Below are 26740 nucleotides of genomic sequence, written 5' to 3'. Positions count from 1 at the left end.
TTTTTTTTTGCTTATTAGATCTTAAAGATACAGATTATTTATCCTTGTTCTTTTTGTTATCTAAATTACTAATCTTCATTTTAAATATTTTTTAGGACTTTGATGCTAAATCATGTTTTTAAACCAAAATCTACCCCTCAACAATTTGACAAATTTCATAGCAGGCAGAGAGAAAAAGTATATTAAATATATTTTTTAATTTATTTGAATTGCAACTAAATGCAGCGCACGGATCTGAAGGAGCTGGAGCCTTGGTCACCAACCTTTGACCTGCAGAGAGGCATCAGATCTGACGATCAAGCTTTAGAAAGGAAAATCGGTAAGAGTACACATTGGGAACTAAGTCAAGAGATTGGGTACAAATACTAGTGCAAATGAAACTTTGGTTGAGCAGATGCAAAATACTTGTCGTAAGAATCCAGGGAATTGCGCACTACAGTGTCACTACGAGGTTTGCAAGCAGGATGAGGCCAAGATTCAATGGAGCAGGTTCCCCACAGTGGTTCGCGTTTTTTCATTCCCTGTAACTGTCCAGGCGGCTGTCGCAAGACTATTGGAAGCGGCTTTTTGCATGGAAAAGATTTTAGGAACCTTCTTGAAGCGTCTGAGAGAAGGAAAAAGAATTACATTTATCCTCTTCGCCAAAACCTGTATTTGTCATACATTGTTCGTATCATTGCATCGCTGTCCCATCTTTCTCGAGTTCCCGAAAAATTTCTCATTAAACTCAAGATTCTGCTAACAGGGTGCTTGCCATTGAGCGTGATAGCTGGTGTACTGCACTCTCGTGTCTGTGGGGTTTGCTTTGGATCAATTTGCAGCAGAGATGGCGGTGGTTCCGAACAAACATGATCATCACGATCATCACAAGCATCACACCAAGGGCCAAGCACTGAATGTGTTCGACCCGTTTTCGTGGGACCCATTTGAGGATTTCGGCAACTTCGGTGCTCTGTGGAACCACGAGGCGGGGAAGGCGTTCCAAAATGACATGCGTGCGGTGGGAAATACCCGAGTCGATTGGAAGGAGACTGCTGATGCTCACGTCTTTAAAGCCGATCTTCCAGGTGATCAATTACCTCACCTCTTGCCTTGCGAAGACAAGCGATATATGATCGTAAGACAAACAACCATGTTTCCTAGCAAATTGATCTCTTTCTTCGGGATGCCAATTTAAAACTGGGATCATTGGGCGTGATTTTGTAAGCAGGTTTAACGAAGGAGGAAGTGCAGGTGACGGTGGAAGATAACAATACGTTGAAAATCAGTGGCAAGAGGGTGAAAGAGGGAGTGGACAAGAACGATAAATGGCACATGGTGGAGAGATTGCACAGCTCATTCCTGCGCCAGTTCCGCATCCCCGAGAACACAAACATTGATGCTGTCACGGCAAAAGTCGCTCATGGCGTGCTTACTGTCACCCTCCCAAAGAAAACTAGTTCCAAAAACTCCACCCCTCGCCACATAGATGTCGCTTAAACACAACCCCATCAAAAGCAGTACAGAGAGCCTAGCTTTCTCCTGATTCCAATACATCTGTGTGCCGTGACATGTCTTTCCGATCGTCAATGCTTGTGATCAATCGCATTTCGTGACTGCCTAGCAATATTGATTAGTGCTGGACAGGTGTAAGGTAATCGGCCAAATTCCTTGGAAACACGAGCCAGGTTTCATTGACGGCTAGCTCTTGAATCATGCTTGACATGTACTCAAACACATATTAATAAGCACGACTTCATCAAACTTTACTCACTTGACACGATACAAATATCGATTGTGTTTGTTGCTTGTCTTGTGATGAGCTCTAAAACAATCACTTGAATATGTGCAAAATGTCTAAGAACTGACCTGGTCAAGGTAAGCACTTGTTTAAAAAAACTCACAAATATGAAGACAAGTTTATGGAGGGTCAATGACATACATTCTGAACTCTGGCCCGAAGGGCAGTATCGAAGAATGATGCTACAACTAGGAACATTGACCTCCGCAACTTAAAAGAAAAAATTCTGACCCCGTCTTGAGCCAGGCCATGAACAGCCAAGGCTATCAACGGCCCAAAGGCAAATGTACAACCAGCTCACAAAGAATACACTGACCTTACGTGCTCACAAGAACCTTGGACGTGCCACCTTCATCAGCAGAGGTGCCCAGCTCAATCAGCACAAAATTCAAAAAAGCATATGTTTTACGACAAAGCATTTCAAAATGCCTCTTGGATTTTCAAAATTTAAATGCTTTCAATAGTGAAATATATAGTATTGTCTTACAATTACGATTATGTGGACAAAGCATTTCTAAAGAAGAAATGATTGAGAAAACTCTCTCTATATTTTCTCCTGTATCTGCTGTGCTTACACAACAATACAAGAATATGAAATTTCAAAGTCATTCTGATCTCATGTCCTATCTACTTCTTGTGGAGAAGCAAAATGAGCTATTCTTGCGCATTGAAGAAGCTCGTCCTATTTGAACTACAGTTCTAGAATTTCATGCACTTAATATTTCAAAGTCTAAGAAGAAATTATATAAACATGGAAAACGTACTCATAAGTATCAAGGTATTCATAGTCAAGACCATTTCTATCCATATGAAAAGAATAAACGTTCTACTATTAATTATAGTAGAAAACAAAAATCAGAGATATGTTCTTACCATAAGTGTGGAATGATTGGACATTTAGCACATGCATGCCATACTTCAGAATATTTTATTAAAATATTCTAAAAAAATAAGAAATTCTGAGCTAGGGCTCATGAAGTTCATACCATGGATGCGTCCATGGATTCAATTGGTGTTGATGACTTAAAGGCTTATATGAATGATAGAACTTCTAATGATTAATCAAATGATGCGTTCATTGATTATGCAACACATACTATCTTGCGAGATAGATAATTTTTTATTAAAAAATCTTCAACTTGGCAAACTAAAAATATAATGACCATGGCTAGAGCAAATGCGTTTTGTTTCTAAGAGGATACAGCGATGGTAAAATTACCTGCGGGTTCCATCATAAAATGTAAACATGCGATGTTTGCACCCTCAGCACCTCAGAGTTTGATCAACTACCGAGATGTGCGTATTAATGGTTATCACTTCTCGACCGCCTCTTTAAATAGAAAAGAGGTTTTGATTCTTGCGAAGAATCATAAAGTTGCTGAAAAAGCTTTTGTTATAGAAAATGGTTTGTATCGAATTGTGATTTGGCCTCCCATTATATTTAATTTTACATCATCTATCTCAGAGAGTCGTGTTTCTCTCTAGCATAGACAATTGGGACATCCAGGATCCACATTATTTAGAAAGATCATTCCATGTATAACTAGGCACAATTTAAAGCCTACAGATGTAGACTCTATGGAATTATATTGTGCATGCATGCAAGGTAAAATGATTACTCGGCCTTCAATTTGGAAACTTCCACAAGAATTACCACCAATGCTTGAAAGATTGCATGGTGATATTTGTGGTCCTATTAATCCAATATCAAGACCATTTCATTATTTTTTAGTCTTTGTTGATGCATGAGGTAAACAATCACATGTTTCATTATTATCAACTCGAAACATGGTGTTTGCCAATCTTATATCTATGCTTATTCGCTATTGGGCATATTTTCCTGATTATCCTATAAAAACATTACGTATGGATTATGCAAAAGAATTCGCATCAAAGTCTTTTGAAGACTATTGTACTGCAACAGTAATCGAGTTGACATATTTTATTCTATATGAACATGCTCAAAATGGACTTGCAAAGTCATTTATAAAGCGTATACAACTCATTATCCGACCACTCTTTCTTCACGCAAATCTACTTGCATCTATGTGGGCTCATGTAGTTTTACATACATTAATATGCCTCTGCCCTTCTTCTCTTCATATTGTTTCACCACATGAGCTCATTTTGGGTCGTGTTCCAAAGGTATCTCACTTACGAGTATTTGGTTGCCGTGCTTGGATTCCAATACCAGAACCTCAACGGCGTACCATTGGAGCTCATCGACAAGAAGGCATAAATATTGGTTTTGATTCACCAAGCATTATTCGTATTGTTGATCCATCAAGTGGCACATTATTACATGCACATTTGTAAAATTGTCATTTTGAAGAAAATGTATTCCCATCTCTTCAAGGAAGAATATCCAATCAACAAAGAAATAAAGTACTCATATTTGAAGCACCAAAAATATTTACAATGAATCTCGATCCTGGAACATCTTTGGCAGAAACTAAAGTTGCTAAGATTTTGCATCTAAAACAGATCGCAGATGAAATACCTAATGGCTTCAATGATGCACCTAGAATTACAAGAGTTCCTATTAATGAGGCTCAGAATGCACGTGCTTAGATTACAGTGCCATTGACTACAATACCTCAAGTTATAACAACAACAATTAAAAAAACTCGTGGATCAGATAAGCAACCACATAAGAAGAAAGCTATAAAATTGACTAATCCTGGTATTATTTCTCAAGAAATTTCCACACATCTTATAGGACTACCAATTCATGATGATGTATCCATGCATAATGTACCTTCAATTCTTATGAAAAACAATCTTGGAATTGGAAGGAATAAGAACAAGTTGAGTAAAGAATTATCTATTCTGTATTGTACTACAGATGATATTTGAGACAAACCATCTATTATGGTAGATGAATCATTTGCATGTATGATTATAGAAGCCTTTTTTTGTGAGGAAGACGATCTTGAACCTCAAACCATCAAAGAGGTGATGCGTTGCTTATATTGATCAAAATAGAAAACTGCTATTGAGGAGGAGTATGCCTCTTTGTGTAAGAAGAAAGTCTTTGGTCCAATTGTAGACACTCTTACATCTTGCCCTGTGGGATATAAAATTGTATTAATACGCAAGCAAGATGCTCAAGGCCAAATAACCTGCTATAAAGCTCATCTTGTTGCTTAAGGATTTACTCAACGATTTAGCATTGATTATAAATCCACATATTCTCCAGTCATGGATTCAATTACATTTTGATATATTATTGGAATGACAGTTCATGCCACCCTTGAGATGCATCTGATGGATGTAGTAACTACATATCTATATGGTTCTCTTGATGTAAATATTTATATAAAAGTTCCACCTGATTTAAAAATAGGAACTTCAAATCAACCCGCTCTAGAAAAATATCATGGTATTAAATTATATAAGGCCTTGTATGGTTTAAAACAATGCGGACGCATGTGGTATCAACGACTTTGAGATTATTTAATTACAAATAATTTTATAAGTGATCCATTAATCCCTTGTTTTTTTATCAAACGAGATAAAATTGGTTTTGTGATCATCGCTATATATGTTGATGATCTTAACCTAGTGGGTACTACATCTGCATATGTTACAGCTACAAACCTACTTATACGTGAATTTGAGATAAAAATACCAAGAAAAATAACTTTCTACATTGGTCTTTAGATTATGCATCTAACAGATAGTAGCATTTTTTTCTACCAATGTATATTAAACGAATCTTGTGAAGATTTAATATGATTGATACTTATCCATTGTCCACACCAATGGTTGGACGTAGTCGTAATGGTCATGATCTATACCGTCCATGTGAAGAGGAAGAGGAAATATTGGGAGACCAATATCCATACCTTGTAGCAGTTGGAGCACTTTTGTATTTAGCTACATCTACAAGACGAGATATTGCATTTGCAGTTAGTATTCTTATAAGACATAGTGCACGTCCAATACTATGACATTGGAATGGCATCAAATATTTATTACCTTATTTAAAAGGTACTGAAGACTTGGGATTATACTACACACAATCCGTAGATCCAAAATTAGTTGGATATTGTAATGCAGGATATAAATCTCATATTGCAACAGCTAAATCTCAAACGGGATATGTATTCTTAAGACATGGAGCTACAATATCATGGAAATCAGTGAAACAAACAATAACTACAACTTCATCCAACCATGCAAAAATTATTGCCTTACATGAAGCATCTTAAGAATGTATTTGGTTGCGATCAATTGATAAATTCATTCAAACAACCTGTGGATTTTTATATGATGATTCTCCAACTATCTTGCATAAAGATAATAGTACTTGTATTACACAGATGCAAGTTGGTTTAATTAAAGACGACAAGACAAAGCATATTGATCCAAAGTATTTTAGTTATACCCATGACTTGATTATTGTTCAAGCACTTATAATTAAGAAAATTGAATCTACAAATAACCTTGTTGATCTCTTTACCAAAGCTCTCCCATTAAGCAACCATCATAGACTTACTTATGGCATTGGTATGCGGCGACTTGCTCTTCTTGAATAAGAAAGTTAATGAGCTCTTTAAATAATTAAAGAAAATGATGTTGTACTCTTTTTCCTTCATCTATGGTTTTGTCCTTAAATAAAATAAGGTTTTCCTAGACAAGGTTTTAATGAGGCAACAATTGTTGAGCTTGCAAGATCACAAAAAAGTATAGATCATAATTCTATACAAATTTTATATTATATAAATATTATGATGAGCGAGGAGGAGTGTTGAGATCATTAAATATAGCCGGCGCTCTGCATAACATTTACTATAGAATACAATAAATACTACAGCTATAGTATTTAGAGTCTAGTGGAGAAGTACTGTTTATCCTCTCCCCTTTTTTTCTTCTTATATACGAAACACAACCAAATCAACAGATTTTTTTGTGTGAAGCTCTCTCTCCTTAGAAACCCTCTAGTCTGTATGACTTACTACTCCTCTTGTCTTTATGACTTACTACTCCTCTTCTGTGTGTATGACTTACTATTACTCTTGTGTCTTTCTAAACATTCTCAACACTACTCTTGTGTGTGTGTATGACTTACCTATTACTCTTGTGTCTTTCTAAACATTCTCAACACAGCAAAGCAGTTGAAAATGAGAGCACTTCTCTAGAATCTCTGTCCCTAAGATTCGGCGAAACCTTGTCATGGACTTAGTGCACATCTTTGCCTTCATTTTTCGAAGCAACTGAGGGGACATTGTCGGTGCATAGATGTTTTGGAGATCCAAGTACCAGGAAGGATTCAGCTATGAAACCGTTGCTATACTGAAATCCCCTGAAGCACTGTAAGTGGTCTACCCAACTATTTCATTTGCCCTCTCGGGTCTGTTCCTTTAAGTCTCTGCAACTGATTCGTCCATATGTAGCCACAGCCGTCTGTTATATTCCTGGTATAATCCCGAGATTGGCCACAAGTCTAAGAGCATTGAGACTGTTCTCAACTTTAGCCCGACTGCATGTGAGGCCTCGAGGCCGTTCATTACAATCGACAATTTTCTGTCTGTTCTTCTCAAGATAGAATTATTCACTGTCCGATAATTGGTTTATTCTGTCCAGGTACTGACTCATTTGAGTTTGTTTTATCTCAGTACAGAACAGTTTATCGTGGAGCGCACTCCACCCCAGGTGAGTCCTAGCTTGGATTGTGACCACTTTTGCAACTTCAAAAGACTACACGGTTCAACCAGGATCATTTCTTCACACAGAAATACTGCAATATACATTTACAATTAATTCATTTCTTGCCAGGCAGTGGACGCCGGCCCCTGCCAGGCGATTTCTCAATTTAAGTATGCCTTCAGCGGAGTATGGAGAAGTGATGCTAGGGTTATTGGAATTTGCCAACTCCAATGATCGGATACCTTCGTTTTTAAAAAGTCGTCGTCACTGGATTCTGTCTAGGATCAAAATAGCTAGAGTTATTTGTAGCTTAAGATTCAGATTCCTGCAGCTCTTGGGACACTATGTACTGGTCATTTAATTGTCCATGCAACGTTAGAGCCACAACTGCCTCACAACTTATTGGATGAACTAATATACACACGATACTCTGACGAGAAGAAACCTGCTGTAAGAAAACGTAGCATGTTCACATTGCACACGGCAAACATGTAAAAATCAGTGTTGGAGCAAGACCTCCGACAGATCTCTTTACCAATGGAATGATCCTGCCTTCTCTTCAAAGTGTTAGGCATGCCTTGCCGTATTTTTTCGCACAGTAATCGGCTGCCATATTACTCGGCTCGACATAATTGTACTAAGCATTTACTTGGGCCGTGCAAGCTTGCCCCAGATATCATTTGGTCTGACTTTTGGTTTGTCACAAGAATTGTTAGATGGGTTACGGGCAGATATGCTTTCATAATATTTACCCACACCTGAATTGTGGCTATCCAATAAATATTGCGCCCCCGTCAATTTCATGAGATTACACAACTTGGAGTCCACCTGATTGAGCCTCTGCCGGAACTGATAAAAAATATTAGTGGACGGTACTTGAACGCTGCGCGCTTGATTGTAAGTACGTTCGGTTCCATACTCGTCATCCTGAGTGTGGAATTGCATTAATACATGCCGGAGATACAATACCAAACTAGGCCTAAACACATTTAGTGGATCATTTAGATATCATCGTTCTCACGTGGGCATGCCCGAACTATCATATGATCACAACAGTCTTCGCAACATGAACTTGTAAAGACTTCATAGCATTGCTAAAGTTTGAGATATTTACGGTTGAATTGGAAAGATTAATGCTGAGAGAGAAAACCTTGATTAGTTGGAGCAGTAACGAGCCATTCTGTGTGGTAGATAATAGCTTAACATCCTCAAACTCTTCCATTAAGGCCCTGAATGAATTGTATGTCATCAACATCTCTTGAGATTGTATACGAGCACAGCGTTGAAGTATTGGTCAGCAAGCAAAAATAACCTAGATGTATGATATATAAGATTAATCAAATTATCTACTAAATATAAACAGTTATTCAAAATTTTCATTACATTTTGATTTCTGAATGTTATTAAATAGATTTGTTCGATGCGATTGATCATAACAGTAAGCTCATCACAATACGAAAACTTTTTGTATCCAAACTTACAGAATGATACAAAGAGGAGCGTAAAACACGATTGCTAAAACAAGAAGGCTAGCCAACGATGAAAAAATTGAAGAGATTCGGACTTAGGTTATTATAAGAAGAATCTGACCTTAGATTTGTGCAGTCCTTGCCGCAGTAAATCATCAGATATTCCTCCATCATCGCCCACGCTTGCCTTACTGTTTCATCAAACTTTGCTCCCCATGAAACACCCTTCTCCTTGTTCAACAGACAAACTACTCGACCTGCAACGGCGAGCCGTATAAGACCAAATCAACAGCCCAACATTCTGAACTTGTAGTCACTCAAACCTCGCAATTCAACAACCCTGTCAAGAATACTTTGTTCTGAGACCTTGAGTTCTTCATGAGGGCAGACAGAAACAGTGCTAACCGAGTGAAAAAAAGAAATAAGAAATAAAGAAAAGCAAGTCTCAAGCTCACCCATCTTGCTAGCTAGAAACTGCTCTTTAGACACATCGCAATGAGAATAATGGCCAAAGCAGTACAGCTTGTAGCCTATCCAAAAATCTCGAACGCTGTTTCAAAACAAAAGATGTCAATCCAATTGACTTCTCATAACCCTTCGTATAATGTCGAATAAAAACCACTTCAATTAAAAAAGACTCTCAATAATAATTGAAGACCATAATCCTCATGTACATGACGTACATTTCCTCAACTGAATTTTTCCTAAAACACACTGGATACATTCATTAACCTGAAATACATGGTGTCAAGGCAACCCTTCACTTCGTGGGAGCACAATTCAGCTGACTGTGCTAGGGTTCTACTCGGAGTACTTGAAGCTTCCTCATCAACAAAACACTCTTGCTCAACATTGAAACTCCGGGTGGATACGCGGGACGGTGCAGCAGCTTCCTCGGCGATTCTCCTCACATTACTAGTAGATTCTTCTACAATTTGACATACTTGCTTAAAATTGGAAATCATTGTAGGCTTGCCAATCGGTTCAACATCCTCTGGTTGTAATCCCGTCAAGTTTACAGAATGTCCCTCATAAATGTGAGGTTCTTGCTCAGTTCGACAAATCCTACTAGGTTTGGGAATCGGATCAGCAGCCTCTGCTTGAAGCATCCTCAAGTTATCAGAATGTATCTCGTCGTTGTAACGTTCTTGGTCAGTTCGGCGAATCCTGCTAGGCTTCGGAATCGGTTCAGCAGCGTCTGCTTGGACCCTCGAGTTCATGTCAACAGAAGCTTTCTCCTCGTTGTCATATTCTTGCTCGATTATGCAAATGCCAGCAGGTTTGTGGGCCGGTTGAACAGCCTTTTCTCGAATTCTCCATATATTACTAGAAGCTTGCTCATCAATGTAACATTCTTGCTCAATATTGCTAACCCTGCCAGGTCTGCGATATGGAGCAAGAACAGGTTTGTGAATCACAGCAAGTTTTCGGCCGATCACAGTACCTACGAGTTTCTCGAGAAAGATAGTTACAGCGAGTGCAGAAGAAAAGAATAATTAATATTGATAATAATAATAAAATGGTAGTACAGCATAGAACTGTGTGTTTAGTGTTTGGAGTCGAAGTGTAGGAATCTGACCAGATGCATATGGAGACAAATCAATGACGGAAGAGGTCGAAGCGGACGCAGGAGAGCGAGAGGACTTCCATGCAACTGAATGCGACGACGACGATGAGAGGAGGCCCTCGACCAACGAGTCCACCAAGACGACATACCCAGGGGGAGGATCGAAACGAAGGCTTTCACCTGTTACCACGCGCTCAGTTCGGCGAAGAATGCGATCCGCCAGCTTCCTAGAGTTGGAGTCGGAGAGGAAGATCTTCTTCGCGACGGACCCGTTAATGCAGCGGAGAGTGAGAATGCCGTCGTATTTGCGCTTAGAGGAAGAGATGGTGTAAACAACGTTCCAACAGGAGCCGTCGGGAGGCGATGGAGGGGAGGCCATAGGGGTAGGCATTCGGCTTCGAGGATTCCAGGCAGAGGCGGAGCAGAACACCGAAGCAGAGCAACAGACGCAGGATTGAAATTGAAATTGAAGGAGAGCGGCGCGAGCTGCAACTTCAAACCTCTCGTTAGGCAGCGTTGGGATGAAGATGGCATGCCTTCCCTTGTTCATCCGATTTTGGATGAATGTTTCTTCCTTCACGAATGAATGAACATCCTAACAGACTGTTGAGAAACTATTACGTCTTGACTTTGGACCTCCGGATCCTATACTCACCGCTTGGGTTAAGGTTGAAAAAACAAAATTTATATGTATATATGCGCATTAATCCATACTAACAGGAAAATTTGCTATTGAGAAAAAAGCTATCATACTTAACTGCATTTTTTGAACTTATAATTTAATTTTCACATAAATTTTATTATTAAAAATTTTGAGGTTTCTTTACCACCTTTTTATAAGGTAATTGATTTTTTTTACTGTTAGAAATTTATAATGATATAATGAAATATCACTTCAAAACATATATATATATATATATATATATATATATAAACCCACTTAAAATGACATTAATAAATAAATAAATAATCATGTCAAGTATATATTTTGGAAAATGATATTTCCAACTCATGTTTTTACTATATATTATTTCTAAAGATTTACTAAAGGCAACTCATGTAATTTATGTGCCTAATATTTTTACCACTCCCACCTCATTTAAGAAACTATTAGAGTAGTTAAAGTTATTAGAGCTATGCACTACCTCATCTCAATGAAGTTTGTTGAATTTAAATATGAACTATGTATGATTGTATTATCCTTTCTATTGGTTGCACTGCTTATGATGTGCTTGACAAGAGTTTATTCTCAAATTCTTAACATATATTTTTTGAAAGTTCTGTGATTCTAGTATTTATACTCATGAATCCATTATTGATATTATATAAATCAAAGTGAAATTGAAACTTAGTTTCCTATAATTTTAGCTATTTGACCAATGCTACAGTAATCAAGTTAATTAAATATTTGGATATGTCTTTTTTTGATACTTACAACTATATGGTCGTCTCACCTATCTATTGTGGCAGTTGTTATTAAGTAACTTTTGTTGTTCATTGGTTGTGATTAAGTATTATTGTACAATGATATTTGCTAATACACTAATTTTACTTTATGAGATGATTAGTTTAAGCAAGAACCTAAACCTTAAGTCAAAACAATGTATATACAATAAAAGAGTTACATTATAAGAAGACTTAATTGTTAAGTAAAAATTAACTTTTGTAGAAGCAAGTCAATTTGCTTTCCATCAAAGACATAAGCCTTGGAAACAAACACTGTTCTTTTTCAATGCTACTTTTTCTTTCTATTGCAAATCAATTTATAAATAGTGAAGAATTATTGAAATATGTTTGTGAATTTGTGTTTGATCAAACATATACTATCAACATTAGATATTCGAATTCCAATTGGCACAAAATAATTGCTTATGATAAAAGTCGACACTATCAAAAATTCCTTAATTTAACAAAAAATATATGGCTACAAAAATACTAGTATTTGTTTAATTAATTATTGTTCTTAATTCACTTATAATAAAAAAACCAAGGATATGTGGTATTTGATAGTTAAAAATAGAAATCATAATCACAATACTTTGTAAATGATATAAGGATATTTGATGAGTTTCTATACTTCTTATAGAAAAATTAGAACAAGTCTAATAAATATTGGTATTGAAAATTTGACCAACTCAAATCCTGACATTACTCTAAGATTAAAATCCAAGCATCATATCAACCACTCAAACTACATACAATACAAAAATAAAAGTTTATGAACAAATGTTGAATGGACAAATATCAATTCAAGTCCTTATTGACTAGTTAGAAAATGGCAAATACGCCTGTGACATAAAATGTGATAAAATTAGATAAATTACTTATTTATTTTTTATAAAAAAATTAGAAATTAAACTTACTAGAAAGAATAATGTAATATTTTTAATGGATTGTGCATATAAGACCAATACATTTAAAATGCCATTGGTTCATATAATTGGCATAATTTCAAGGATAAGAACTTAATAAAAGCAATTAAACAAGTGAGACTTTATTAAAGAAGTATGACAAAATAGAAATAAGAAAGTATGCATATTAAAAAGAAATTAGAATGGCTATTGCAAAAAGACAAGAAAACTAAAGACTTCTTAAAATTAGACTAGAAGCAAGAAAAGAATTGACAAAAGTAAAGAATTTTTTTTTTTTATTTAATATATATTATTTATTTAAAAAATATGTGGTGACATTCTATATGATCTTTAAAATGGATTGACTTTGCATGATATTTATTTTAACTTGTAAGACAAGTTTTCTATACATATGCCACATAATTAGCTTATTCTACAAGCTATCAATACATGTAGCATGTGATTAATTTATTGACCAAGTTTCTAATCTACCAATCAACTACAAATACGTGTAAAGTCAAAGTAGCATCTATAAAGCTTCTAGAAAGCTTCTCTAGAAGATATTATGAAATTAATCTAGTTTTATTTATTTCTATCTATTTATATACTTAGATAATAATTACAATAATTAAATATCCATGATATTATCTTCTCTTTTGGAAATGAGTTCTACAAAGAGTAGTGATCATATATTGAAGAAGTATAAGATATAGCTAATTGTATTTGCCAACTACTCTAAACTTTGTTTCTTTCAAAGATAGTTGATATGTACTCTAAGCCATCAATAATGTTCCTTTCTAAGGTGAGAAGACCACCCTATTATTTAATTATTTTTGAGACTTTTATAATTTCTTTCAAATAATATATTTGTAACACTATTAGGAGTCATTCCTATTTCCAATAAAATCACCAAACATTGAGCCTCTCTTCCTAGATAGTGATATCAAACATATTGTATTTCACCATCTATTCAATAAAAAACATGTTGTTCTTAAAGGTCTTTATCTTTATTACATCATCTTAAAAGCAGTGATAATCATAATTTCTTGTCCAAAACTCAACAAATAATATCTTTTCAGTTGAATTTATCAAATGTTGATTTTCTATCTTCTTAATATCACAATTATACAAAAATTACAAAAAAATATAAAAAAAAATAGAATGAAATATTTCTTAAATTTTATTTTTTTTGTAGCAAAGATTTATTATTTTTTATTTTGATTTTGATAGATATTATTGATGAAAAGCTTTGACCTTCTCTGCTACATTTATAAGATTTTTTTGCTAACTTCTATGTATGTTTGCTAATATTGTATCCACACCAATGAATAAGATATTTCAATTTAAGTCAACATTTCTTTGAATCTAAGACTTCTTCCACCTTGAATTCTTGATTATTATCTACTTCTATAAGAAGCAGTTATATTTGTCTTCTTTTCAAGTTATCCATTGTCTTATATGGCTCCAAAAGAAATACGTAACATACGAGATGGATTTTTATAGACTCCAATAGATGTAATAGATAAGTAGTTGGATTAACTTATTTAAAAATAGGAAATAATTTAAATTTATAATAATCCAACTTATTATAAAGGTGAATAGTTTTAATAATATGATAAAATAATTATACCTTATTATTAATATAGAAATAAGATTGTTCCTTGCAATAGACATTTGCATTACTATTTTGATATTCTTGAGTGTCTTTTAGTCATACCTTCATTGTTGTATGTAGCTCAGATAAATGATTTGTCAAATCTTTTGTCATAAGATTATCAACTTTTAAAAAATCAAAAGCATTAAGTTATAAATGATAACCATAATTAACAAAGAAAGGTGTTTATTACATAAAAGAATGTATTATTTTAATATAAGCAAATTTTACCAATGATAAAAATGTTGTCCAATCATCTTATTGGTAGTTGATGGTACACTTCAAAATATTACTCTAAAACTTGATTTATGTGCTCTACTTGTCCATTAATTTGAAGATAGAAAGTTGAAGATAGTATAATATTGACTTTTAGAATCTTGAAAAGCATTTTCTAAAATCTTCATACAAACTGAGTTATTCTATCCGATATAATATCTTTAGATAATCTATAATAGCAATAGATATTGTCAAGGAAAAGTTTAGCTACTTCTTTATCTATAATAGATTTTGTATATAGTACAAAATATGCCATCTTAGTGAAATAATCTACTATCACAAATATATAGTCACAAAAACTTGACACTAAAAGATCAGTGATAAAATCCATAGAAATAAAAGACGATGATTATTCTACAATGGATAATGGCTAAAAAAGCTTTTAAGATTAATGATGAAGAGTTTTTGATCTTGAATAAACATTAGAGGATTGTATAAAATCTTTGAAAGCCTTTTACATTTGGAGCTATCAAAAATCTTTAGATATTAGCTCTATAGTCTTATTGTACTCAAAATATCTTGCTATTAGAAAGTCATGACAAGCTTAAAGATCATGTAATTGAGCTTCACTTTCTAGAACACATAAGCACTATTTGAAATATAATATTTTGTACTTAAATTTAAACTTAAAAGTATCATGAGTCTTTAAAAAAAATTCTTTAATATCACAAATAAGAAGATTAGAAGGCACACTTGATTGAACTTACTTAATAAAAATTAAATCAATAATTAGTGTTGATTTCATTGCTTAAAGATGAAGGTAATTTTTCTTCAAGAAAATTATCCATTGTTCATCAAAAATGGCATCTCTTTCAAATAATGCAAAGTAAGATCATTTAAAGAGTACATCTAAAAAATCTTATTATTATTTTAATTGATAAGTAATTTTAAATTCAAATCTTGACAAAAACATGATCTAGCACAATTGACAACGATTCAAAATATATGTTGACATAAAATATTCAAGGCTCTTATAATCCATATATACGATGACTAGACTAAGAGTCCTTTTTTGTTAATCATGCCATTCTTAAAATAAATCTATAATTATAAGAAATTCTTTGTCATGGTTCTTATAGTTGATCTTCGTTGCTAAAAATTTTTTAGAATAAAAAGCTATTGGATGAAGTTTATTATTTGTTCCTATTTGTAATAATATAGCATCTAAAGCAAAGTTTGATGTGTTTATTTTCATAAAATAAATAGCTTTGTCAAGTCCTCGCAATATAATATTGGTGCAAAAATAAAAGGTGCCTTCAAAGCTTCTAATCCTACTTCTGCTTCTTGATTCCATTATAGTTTTTTTTTACAAATCAAATGTATAAGTGAAGCTATAACTTGCAAAAAGTCTTTGATGAAGATCCAATAGTAGTTGATAAATCTCAAAAAGATATCTTTTATTATTTATAGAATCTTCTAATCCATAATACTTTAAACTTTTTTAGGATTTATTTTAAGTTCATCATTTAAAATGATGTATCCTAAGAAGTCAATTTGAGTAGTATAAAATACACATTTTTCTATCTTGGCATAGAATCCCACATCTTTTAGTTTTTATAATATACAACAAATATAAAGTTTATATTCTTTTATGTTCTTAGAATAGAATTAAATGTTGTGTAGATCATAAATAACAAAATCATTTGAAAACTCTCAAAAGACATCATTCATTAAATATTGTAAAGTTACTAATACATTTATAAGTCCAAAAGGTATAATATTATATTTAAAATATCTATACTTTGTTTAAAATATAGTCTTTCATTCATTTCTTTCTTTGATCTAATAATATTAAATACCACAAAGCTACTATGACCATTAATTATTAATTTTTTTTTAAAAAATTATGAATAATGTCTCTAAAAGATAAAAACCATCTATGACTTCTATATGACTAAATTTTGTTTTCTTTACTAAAATTATGTTATATCTTTTACCAAATTCTTCATCTAAAAAATAAACTAAGGCTCCTAAATATAGCAAGATAAAGACTTTATGATATTTAGGTCCTAAACTAACTTCTATTATAAAACAATAAAAGGATTTTGATGAAAAAATAAGACCTTTATTAAGTATTGTATAAGATTCTACTTGCATGGTTCCTGTTATAGCTGGAAAAACTTGTTTTTTGACATATTGTCTTTTTTAATGGTTGTACTTCTCATTGTATGATTGTGCTGCTTCTTTGGACAATATTGAGTAATATGCTTTGATTTTCCAATATATAAACATAATCCTTTTTGATGATAATAAGTCTTTTCTAGTTGAGTAAGAGGTTTGAAATGTACTATATTAATTTGTATATTTTTTACTTTTTAAGGTATGTATTGAAAATATATTGATGCTGCTATTGAATTGTAATAATATTGACTATACTTCTATAATATTTAGACCAAAACTCAAAAAATTGATTATTACACTTTATAACAAAATCAATTGCTTGACTCTATATTTGAGGATCAAGTAAATTGAGCATCAATTTCTTTATTTCATATTATAATCTATAAATGTTTTTTCTAATGAGTGCAATATCATCTAGTTGATATCAATTGCAAATTATTTGAATTGTAAAGCATACAATGATATAGATTAATTTTCTTATCACAAAATATGGATCTTATTTGTTGCAATACAAATTATATTATGTTCTCTATACATAGATCAAAACTCCACGAAAAAATCTTCTAAGTTATGTAATATTTAGTCACATTATTTAAAAAAAGATAAAAATTATGATAATGCAAAACTGAAAAGTAGTATTTCAATAAACATGACTTATGATCCTAGAATTAGGTAGCTTTGGAATTGAAGTTTAATTGCTAGTTGTACTTGATTGATGAATCTGCAAAACTTTAATCTTGTATCATCAAACTTCTTAAGTAATGTAATTTTTGATTCTTTAGTGCTTGAATGGTGTTCCACTATAGAAGAAGGAACATAATTTAGTGCAAATATTGAAGCAGCTCCAATCATCTCTATATCTCTACTTTTTGTTATTATTGTTTTTTTTTAAGATAGTAAATTGAGTTGATGCATAACAAAAATTAATTTTTTGAATTGTTCTTATATTTGTGCAATTATGATTTTTATTTCAACAATTTCTATCATAATAAAATTTAGAAAATAAATATATCTAATATTACTTTAAATAAATAAAAAGAAAAAATTTGAAAATAAAAAATATTAAAAAAATATCAATTTAGAAGAAGATAATCTGAAATTTTTATTATACTTATGTCTTATTAAGAAAAAAATGATAATCCATTCTTAATCAAAAAAATATAAAGCTTTACTATTATAAGTATAATCTTATCAATTTATTAAAAGCAAGAACTTGATGAAAGCAAATAAATCAATAAAAATTTCTTAAATAAATATAAAAAAATATAAAAAAAATAAGTATATATATATATATATGAAAAATAAATTGAAATAGTTATTTTCAAAAGACAAGAAAATTAGAGACTTCTTAAAACTAGACTAGAACTAAGAATGAGATTAATAAGAATAAAAAAGGTTTCTCACTTGACTCTATATGTACTATCTATCTAAAAGCTACATTATTGTAATATGTATTGTCTTCTTTAAAAATGCATTAAGCACCTGGTTGTAGAAGGTGAAGTTGTGTTTTATAAATATCCAAGAAATCTTAATAGATTTCATCCATATAAGAAGAATTCAATTCAAATTTTTAATTCAAAAGTACGTAAAGCTAATACAAAGTAGTCAAAAACACTCTTCTTAGTAACCTCAATTACGTATAAATCCCAATTATTTTATTACTTTCATAATTAGGTAATTTTGATTTTTCTTTGTAAGTCTTAACTTTAATTAGTAAACTTTGGCAAATTGTAACTCCTAATCTGATTATTCACTTAGTGCAAAACTTTGCATACAAATGCCACTATAAGTCTTCTATATGCTTTGAAAATTCAATCAAATCCAATTTATAGATTATGAGAAATATTCCAAAAACTACTTTAATGTTACTTGGCCACTAATTCAAAAGTTGATGCAAATGTTTCAGTAGCAATTTCTCTTTCTTTAATAATTAACTTTAATTCAAAATTGGTATAAAGCTTGATTTATAAGTCTTCTAATATTATGCCAAATTTCACCTTGATTTCACAAATAGATCTTTACATATCATAGAAATCCAATTCAACCTCAAATTGCCAACTTCTAATACTTTCTTGTACCAAAACCTAGATATCTCTCAATTATATTTTTAGATTAATAAAAAAAATTATACATACTTAACACATCTAATTAGCTAAGTATTATCAAATTTTGAATTTTGGATATAACACCAATTCCACAAACTAGCCAAGAATGTTAGCCTTATTTATCTGGCATAAATTCTAAGTCACTAATATAAACCCTAGTTTTCAACAAAAATTACAAAGTCATTCCAAATCCTATAAATACAAGTCTTATCTCTTTGAAATCAATCTAAAGCTAACTCATAAGTTCTAATTGTTAATCTTTGAATGCTCTTCTATTTTGTCTTAGGTAGTCGTTTTAGTTGCTACAAGTTTGATTTTGACCTTGTCCCACAAATGGTCTATCCTTAGATATCAATCTAACCTATTTTAGGAATTTTTTAGTCCAATCCTATCCTCAACTTAATCATAATATCAACCATGCTAATTATTTATCTCTTTTAATGTAGTATTATCAATTTATGGCCTTTCTAAGGCAATAAAAGAATTTCTACAACCTAAAAGATAAAATTAGTAATCAATCTTTAATTTATTAGCTATTAAGATAAGAAAATAAAATAAAAAGCTTTTATAAAAGCCATATTTAAATATCTTAAATTATTATTGAATCAAGATGATTAAATATTTATTAGAAATTTATTTTTAATTATATTTTTATCTTATAGTCATGTTACAACATGACAATGTGTTGATGTTCTATAAGACCTCAAAAATGAATTGACTTTGCATGACACATATTTTAACTTCTAAAACAAGTTTTTTATATAGGCATCACATAGTTAGTTTATTTTGTAAGCTACCAATATATATAGTATATAGTTAATTTATTGATTAAGTTTCTAATCTATCAATCAAGTATGAACATACAAAAAATCAAAGCAATATCTATAAAGCTTCTAAAAAGCATCTTTAAAAGATATTATGAAATTAATCTATTTTTACTTCGACTTATTCATATTATCTAAGTAATAATTATAACAAAAATATGTTCATAACATATGATAGTATATAACACCATATTTTTTTCATGCTTTGTAATTGTAGAATTAGAAATATAAGAAGATTGTGAGTGAATTTTACATTAAATTATCACCTTCTATGTGGGAATTTTTGTATTCATAGTAAATATAATAGATTACAAGTTGGCTTTGATGTATATCATTGCTTTTGTATTTCCAAATGCTTGGTTACTTTTTTATATATGGCACATCAAAAAAAACATCATTAGCAATTATTAGAATTATTTCACTACAAATAAAACATAACATATTTTTTTCAAAGTATTTCATTAATCTAGTGCAATCAAAGATCAAAAATGCATTAAAAAAATATTGACAATAACTCCAAAAATAATTTGTAAGGCATTGTGTAATGGCTTATATAGAATAAAATTAGACTTTATTGAAGCATAATTTTTTTGTACTTGAGTAAACTACAATATGAAATTTGATAGTATATTAATTTTAAGAATGGAAAGAATACATATAATTATCAAATAATACTTACAACTTTAGATTAGTGATCTATATATGGTATATCAATGGCTTGACTAAGCTATAGAAAATCTTAATATAAAAATAATAATGAAGATAGAATTTAAAAAGCTATAAATTTATTACGTTTTAAATTTTCTTTTCTTTTTCAATTTTTGTGTAAACAAAGATTTTTACACATAACATATTAAGTACTACAAACCAATCATAATATATGTCATTTAATTCAAATATAAATACACATCCAATACACTTTTAAGAAAAGATTAAAAATCTATAGGAAATTAAGTCTAGCAATCTCTCACATTACAAAAAGAAAATCCAAGAATATAAGTATGAAAATAAAAAAAATTCTAAAGCTTTTCTAAAATAGCTAAAATATTATAGCCAAGAAAATCTTTTCATCAAGTTTTCACTTTCAAAATCACTCACAAGACTTCATTTGATAAGAATGTCATATCAAAGGTTTTTTTCTATTTAAATATTCAAATTTTAATTAAAATGAACAAAGTCAATTAATAGTATCAAGAATACAAGTCTCTTTAAAAGAATATGGGATCTTTGATTACAAGCAAGTTATAAGAAGGCACAATGTTATCTCAAATAAAATCAAAATATAAGGGGCAATCTAAATGCTAAATACAATTTATAGATTAATTTCTTTATTGTACTAAGATGCACTTAATTTCTAACTCTAATTTCAAATCCAAATTTCTTTTTACTAAAATATCCATAATTAATTTATTATTAATTTAATCTAGGCAAAATTTAGCTTTTTGAAAAGAAAAAAAAAATCTTATAAATAGCATAAAAAACTTCAAACCAATCTTGAAATTTGTTGTCTCAAAATTCTAACAACTCCTTCCTATAAATTTTCTTGAATCTCTCCTCTTATAGCTCCATTTCTTATATGCTATATCTTATTAAAAGCTTACTATTAAATCTAGCTTCTTTCCAAATATCAATACAAAAAGATAAAAATACAAAAAGTGGTGTAGAAAACTCCAAATTAGTGTTGAATCTCTCTTCTCAAAAACTCAAGCAAAAATAATAAAAAAAAAAACTCCTACTTGATTCCAAAATCCTTTTATTCTAAATTTCATTCAAATTTGTGAATATATTAGCATTATATTCTTCTTTTCCTACCATTGATATTAATTATCCTCCAAATAACTTTGATGTACTTAAATTAAATACATCACAATATTCACTCCCTCTAAACCTACACATACTTTGGTATGTGCCAAAGAATTACACCACAATACATCCATCATTAGAATCATAGTTATTATGAGTTGTGTAGAGTGGGTAGAAAATTGTTTTTGTAAGATATGGATAAAGTAGAATAATTAGTCTTAAGGTTGTCAATTCAGTAGGTTGGATGATTGAATTAGTTGTGAAAAATGATTAAATAGGGAATAACAATTAAAATCTAGAATTTCAAAAGTAAAGTATAAGTAAGTTGAAAAAGATATTAGAGGGGCCAATCTATAATAGTCATGAGTAGGGATAAGCTTGGTACTATCTCTTTGTTTTATTTGTTTTTTTATAGTTGAAGAGTAATCGATAGTTTTTGAATATTGTGAAATGAATCTATGGAATAAATCAGAGAATGATTTATAAGATATTAAGTATGTAATTAAAGTACTATATAAATGAATTATTATGAAAAAATATAAGAAGTTTGTTATCAAATTTTGTAGAAGATTGATTTTGGAGAGAAGATTATGATTTTTGTTAATTGAGAGTTGTATGTGTTTTGGCAAAAGAAGTTTATAATTACAAAAATTGTGTAAAGTAAGATTGATTGGAATAGAAGACTGTTATTTTTAATATTGGATGGAATTTGTGTATTTTGAGTGGGTCTTCTGAGAGTGCAGGATTGTACATTATTATTATCAATTGATGAAGGAGTATAACTACTAAGAAAAAGAATTGTAGTATTTTTTGGTATTTAAGTGGTTTAAAATACAGTTAATTGTCTCCCCCTAATGTGTAAGCTCATGTGGATAGTCTTTCCATGTATTCAAATTCCTATCTACAAGTTTATTTTGAAAGAAATTTGTAGAAAAAATAAAATGACATCCACATTCTTGCACTACTATCGATGTAGAGAGAGTTTGCCTCAAAAAAGCGATGGGCTTTTGGCTGCCACTAAATACTCAAAATACTAAATACTCAAGTCTAAGATATAAAAGTAATAAGTTTATATATATATATATATATATATATATATATATATATATATATAATATTTTTCTTTTTTGGACAATTACATCAATACATAAGTCCAAGTACCAAGAAAACACCCAAATGCATGATAAAATATCTTAAAGCCTTATATATCCTTATGAGAGATGTTTCTCAAATGTGAACAGTTCATATCTTACAATTGGACCGTCCAAATAATCTAAAATTTTACATCAATCACTAATATACTTTCAAAAACTACGACAAAAAAAATTCAACTGTAAATTCATTATGGATCTTGAGATATTGCCAAAATCCTAACAGTAGCTGTAAACCCTAGCTTACATACACCTGCATCCTAATTTCTTCATATCTCATTAAATAAATATTCAAATATCATGAAACATTGATTTATAGCTTTTTAACCTAATAACACACATTTATAAAAAGTTTGAGCCAAGAATTCGTCTAGAAACTCAAGATATGGCTCCAACCATTACTATCAACAAAATGACTCACTTGCTGCCTTTGAATTACATGTATTGTCTTCAATGCCCTATAACTCCTTCGTCTAGACTTAGAATTCATAGAATAGTATATGTAAAGTATAGCCAAGAAAGTGTTCTCTCCAACTCCAATTGCCGAACTTTTATTGCTTTCCATATGCATATGTTATGCTTCAAAGTGTGACAGTAGGTACAAATTTGACACCTCAACTTTGAATACCTATATCTCCTTCACAAAAATTCGAAATTACACAAACTCTTCATCCAAATTATACCCAAAATCCTGAACTTGCTGATCCTAGCCTCCAAAGCTCAAATGATACCGAAAGAGAAACCCTAATCCATAATAAGGTTTGTGGCAGCCTCCTTGAAGGCCATAGGGCTTGTTCTTTGAGCAATAGGAATGAAATTTTCTATTCTTTGCCTTCATGCAACCATGCCTTTCTTTCATCTCTTCCAATAACCAAAATTTGAATGTTATTCTTTCCTAGATAGATTTTTTGATTATGATCAAGTTAAAATTACAAAAGAAGATTAGCTAAAGATTACTTTCACTACGGACAGGGAAACATTTACTTATTGCGTTATGCCATTTGAGTTATATAATGCTCTAGCCACGTTTTAGAGGGTGATGACTCAAGCATTTTAGGATTACTTATAAATGTTTGTGGAGATATTTTTAGATGACTTTTGTACTTTCAGTACAAATCAAGATCATCTGAAATACCTAAGCAAATATTTGGATCAATGTATTACATATGAGATATTGTTGAACTCTGATAAATGCCAATTTGGTATTCTGTCTGAAAAACTCTTGGGACACATAGTCCCTAGACACAGTATTTTCAATGATCCAGATAAAATTTTGCACATAATGAAGCTACCAAGATCAGAGACAATATTAGATATTTATGATTTTGTCAGCCATGTCAATTATTATTGCCAATTTATTTATTTATTTTAGTCATTTGTCAACCTCTGACCAATCTTTTAAAAAAACCTCTATTAAATAGGACCAGTCCAGTTTGGACCAAGGAATGTATAGTGGCATTTGAAGAATTGAAACAAAAATTGGTATCCGCACCAGTATTAGTGGCTCATTGTTGGACAAAGCCATTTCATGTATATGTTGATATATCCAATGTTTCTATTGGATCTGTGTTAAGTCACAAAGATAAAAATGGCTTGCATCATCCAATATATTATGCCAGTCAGTAATTGGTGGCTGCCGAACAAAATTATACTACTATTGAATGGAAAGCTTTGGACATGATATATTTGGTCCAAAATTTTTGACATTATTTGCAAGGTTATCCATTCACGTTTTATATGGATCATAATGCCTTAAAATACATGATTAATAAGCCTCAATTGAGTGGACACATTGTGAAATGGATATTACTACTATAGGAATTTAATTTTATTATTATTATAAGACCTAGGAAGAACCATACAAATGCTGACCATTTATCTCGGCTGTCCAATATCTTGGGCATTGAATTTGTTCCTAATGTACTTTTTGATGCTGATTTATTTATTGTGGATGTGATTTCATTGGAGTATAGTGAAATAATTCAATTTTTGACATTTCAAACATTTTCACCTACGTTTAGAAAAAAACTTAAGAAATGCTTAATTTTGAAAAGAGCACGGTATACAATGATTGATGATACTTTGTATAAGTAAAGAAATGATGGCATTTTATAATGTTGTATCTTTCAAAGTGAAGTACAATCAATATTCGATGGTTGCTATTTGGATAGTTGTGGTGGAAATTTTGTTGGTGATAGTAATGCTCGAAAAGCTTTAATGGCTGGATATTGGTGGCCAACAATGTTTTTAGATGCACACCAATATGTTCGTCAATGTCATCCATATCAAAAAATTAATCAACTAATTGGCACTTGTGCCATGCCATTGCTACCAATTTTGGTCCAAGCATCATTTGAAAAATCGAGAATTGATTTTGTTGAATCAATTGCACCAGTATTAAGACATGGACAGAAACAGTATATTTTAGTCGCCACGAACTATATAATCAAATGGGCAAAGGCTGTTGCTACACAACATGATAATGCAAACATTATCACCATATTTTTATATCAGAATATTATCACTCAGTTTGGATGTCCTAAAGAATTGTAAGTGATTGCGGAACCCATTTCATTAATTCTACAATTGTAGCTTTGATGAACATGTATGAGATCAAGTTTAGGAAAATAACTTCATATCATCCTAGAGTCAATAGACAAACAAAAAAGATCAATGATATTTTATGCAAGATATTAACTAAGACTATTTTGGAGGTGGGCACAGATTCAGATATCAAATTATTTGGAATCTTATGGGCATATCGTATAGCATATAAAGTGACAACCAATTCCACCCCATTCATATTGGTTTATATGTAAGAATTGATCTTACCTATAGAACTGGAAGTTTAGAGTTTACGGATTGCAGTGGATGAACGACTGAGTGATAAAAAGTTCGTGCAATATTAGTTGGCAAAATTAAAAGAATTGGATGAGATTTGGGCTACTACTCTTTTAACAATGGAAGCTACTCAGGAACAACAAAAGAGCTACTATGATAGTAAACTGCAACCTAAAACTTTTTTGTCCAATGATTTGGTCTTGCTTTATGTTAGTTGTTTTAATAGTTTTCTAAGAAAATTTCAAGTCCAATAGCATGGTTCATATTGGTGGTTGAAAGATTTTTTAATGGATCAGTCCAATTAGAAGATTTTATGGGCCATCAATTTAGTACACGTATTAATAAGAACCATTTAAAGCTGTATTATATTTAAAATCCATAACAGATTTTAATTTTTTCTTAAGGCTATAATTATTGGTTTGGGTGGATTAGGATGTAGAAGCAGCTGTAAAGATAGTTGAAATATAAATAGTATTAGGTCAATTGAGACGGCAGGAGAAATGGATAGTATGGATATCATGTTGTTATTATCACCACTAGGTAAAGAAATAGGAATGGAACACCCATTCAAGTTCATTTTGTGGTGTCACATTTTGTTGTTTTTCTATATTACAATTTCTTGTGTTTTGGGAGTATTGGAGAGTAGCATTGATGGTTAGAACTTAGAAGAGTGTGCAACATAGCGATTGAGAGAACTACGGATAGAGAGAAAAGTGGCAGAAATATGAAAGCTAAATATAATTTGGGACCACCATCCATAGTAATCATTACTAATATGGAGCCTATGAAATTGGAGATTTAATGGACGTAAAGTAAAATACCAATTTTTTGAAATACACAAATATTTTAGTTCTTGCAAAGGTCACATAGCTTGCCCTCAATTAATGTGGTAATACTGAAAGAATATATTGGAAATTATGATCCAAGAGATGGATTGAGCATAGTATAAGGATGCATTATTGGTATTGATGAGAAGATCTTAGAAAAGGTGTTGTATCTTTTAATTCGAGAATTAGCGATAGAAGTCAAAGAATCAAGCGATTTCAACCGAGGAAGGTTTTTCAAAGGTGGAATATCATCATTTGAGAATAACCAAGGTTGGTGGATGGCTGAGGTAATTACACGAGAGCTCATAGAATGCTTGTG

At 31.3% G+C, this 26740-nt stretch overlaps 2 protein-coding genes across 2 annotated transcripts; one reads left to right on the top strand and one right to left on the bottom strand.

Moving 5' to 3' along the window:
* The first annotated feature begins 668 nt into the window (after window positions 1-668).
* On the top strand, window positions 669-1752 carry LOC112277282 (16.9 kDa class I heat shock protein 1). The gene is made up of 2 exons (XM_024509415.3): window positions 669-1067; window positions 1211-1752. The coding sequence occupies exons 1-2, from the start codon at window positions 827-829 to the stop codon at window positions 1477-1479; spliced, it is 510 nt and encodes a 169-aa protein (XP_024365183.1). The 5' UTR covers window positions 669-826; the 3' UTR covers window positions 1480-1752.
* Window positions 1753-7531: 5779 nt separating this feature from the next.
* Window positions 7532-10915, bottom strand: LOC112277281 (uncharacterized). The gene is made up of 6 exons (XM_024509413.3): window positions 10481-10915; window positions 9634-10345; window positions 9357-9451; window positions 9023-9158; window positions 8583-8661; window positions 7532-8359 (listed from the first exon to the last, which is right to left on the bottom strand). The coding sequence occupies exons 1-6, from the start codon at window positions 10857-10859 to the stop codon at window positions 8078-8080; spliced, it is 1683 nt and encodes a 560-aa protein (XP_024365181.3). The 5' UTR covers window positions 10860-10915; the 3' UTR covers window positions 7532-8077.
* Between the last annotated feature and the right edge of the window lie 15825 nt (window positions 10916-26740).

Source organism: Physcomitrium patens, chromosome 25 (assembly GCF_059467195.1).
Source record: "Physcomitrium patens ecotype Gransden chromosome 25, ASM5946719v1, whole genome shotgun sequence".
Classification (NCBI taxonomy): Eukaryota; Viridiplantae; Streptophyta; class Bryopsida; order Funariales; family Funariaceae; genus Physcomitrium; species Physcomitrium patens.
Note: the sequence above shows the minus strand (reverse complement) of the source record. Positions and strands in the feature narration are given on the sequence as shown.

What these genes read in the sequence shown, in the direction of transcription:
- LOC112277281 (XM_024509413.3), bottom strand. Translation starts at nt 10,859, where the DNA reads ATGCCTACCCCTATGGCCTCCCCTCCATCGCCTCCCGACGGCTCCTGT. An exon ending in CTTGACACCATGTATTTCAG is followed by an intron (nt 9,452 to 9,633) that starts GTTAATGAATGT and finishes GTTTTGAAACAG; the next exon opens with CGTTCGAGATTTTTGGATAG. An exon ending in AAGGACTGCACAAATCTAAG is followed by an intron (nt 8,662 to 9,022) that starts GTCAGATTCTTC and finishes CAATTCATTCAG; the next exon opens with GGCCTTAATGGAAGAGTTTG.
- LOC112277282 (XM_024509415.3), top strand. Translation starts at nt 827, where the DNA reads ATGGCGGTGGTTCCGAACAAACATGATCATCACGATCATCACAAGCAT. An exon ending in CTTTAAAGCCGATCTTCCAG is followed by an intron (nt 1,068 to 1,210) that starts GTGATCAATTAC and finishes TTTTGTAAGCAG; the next exon opens with GTTTAACGAAGGAGGAAGTG.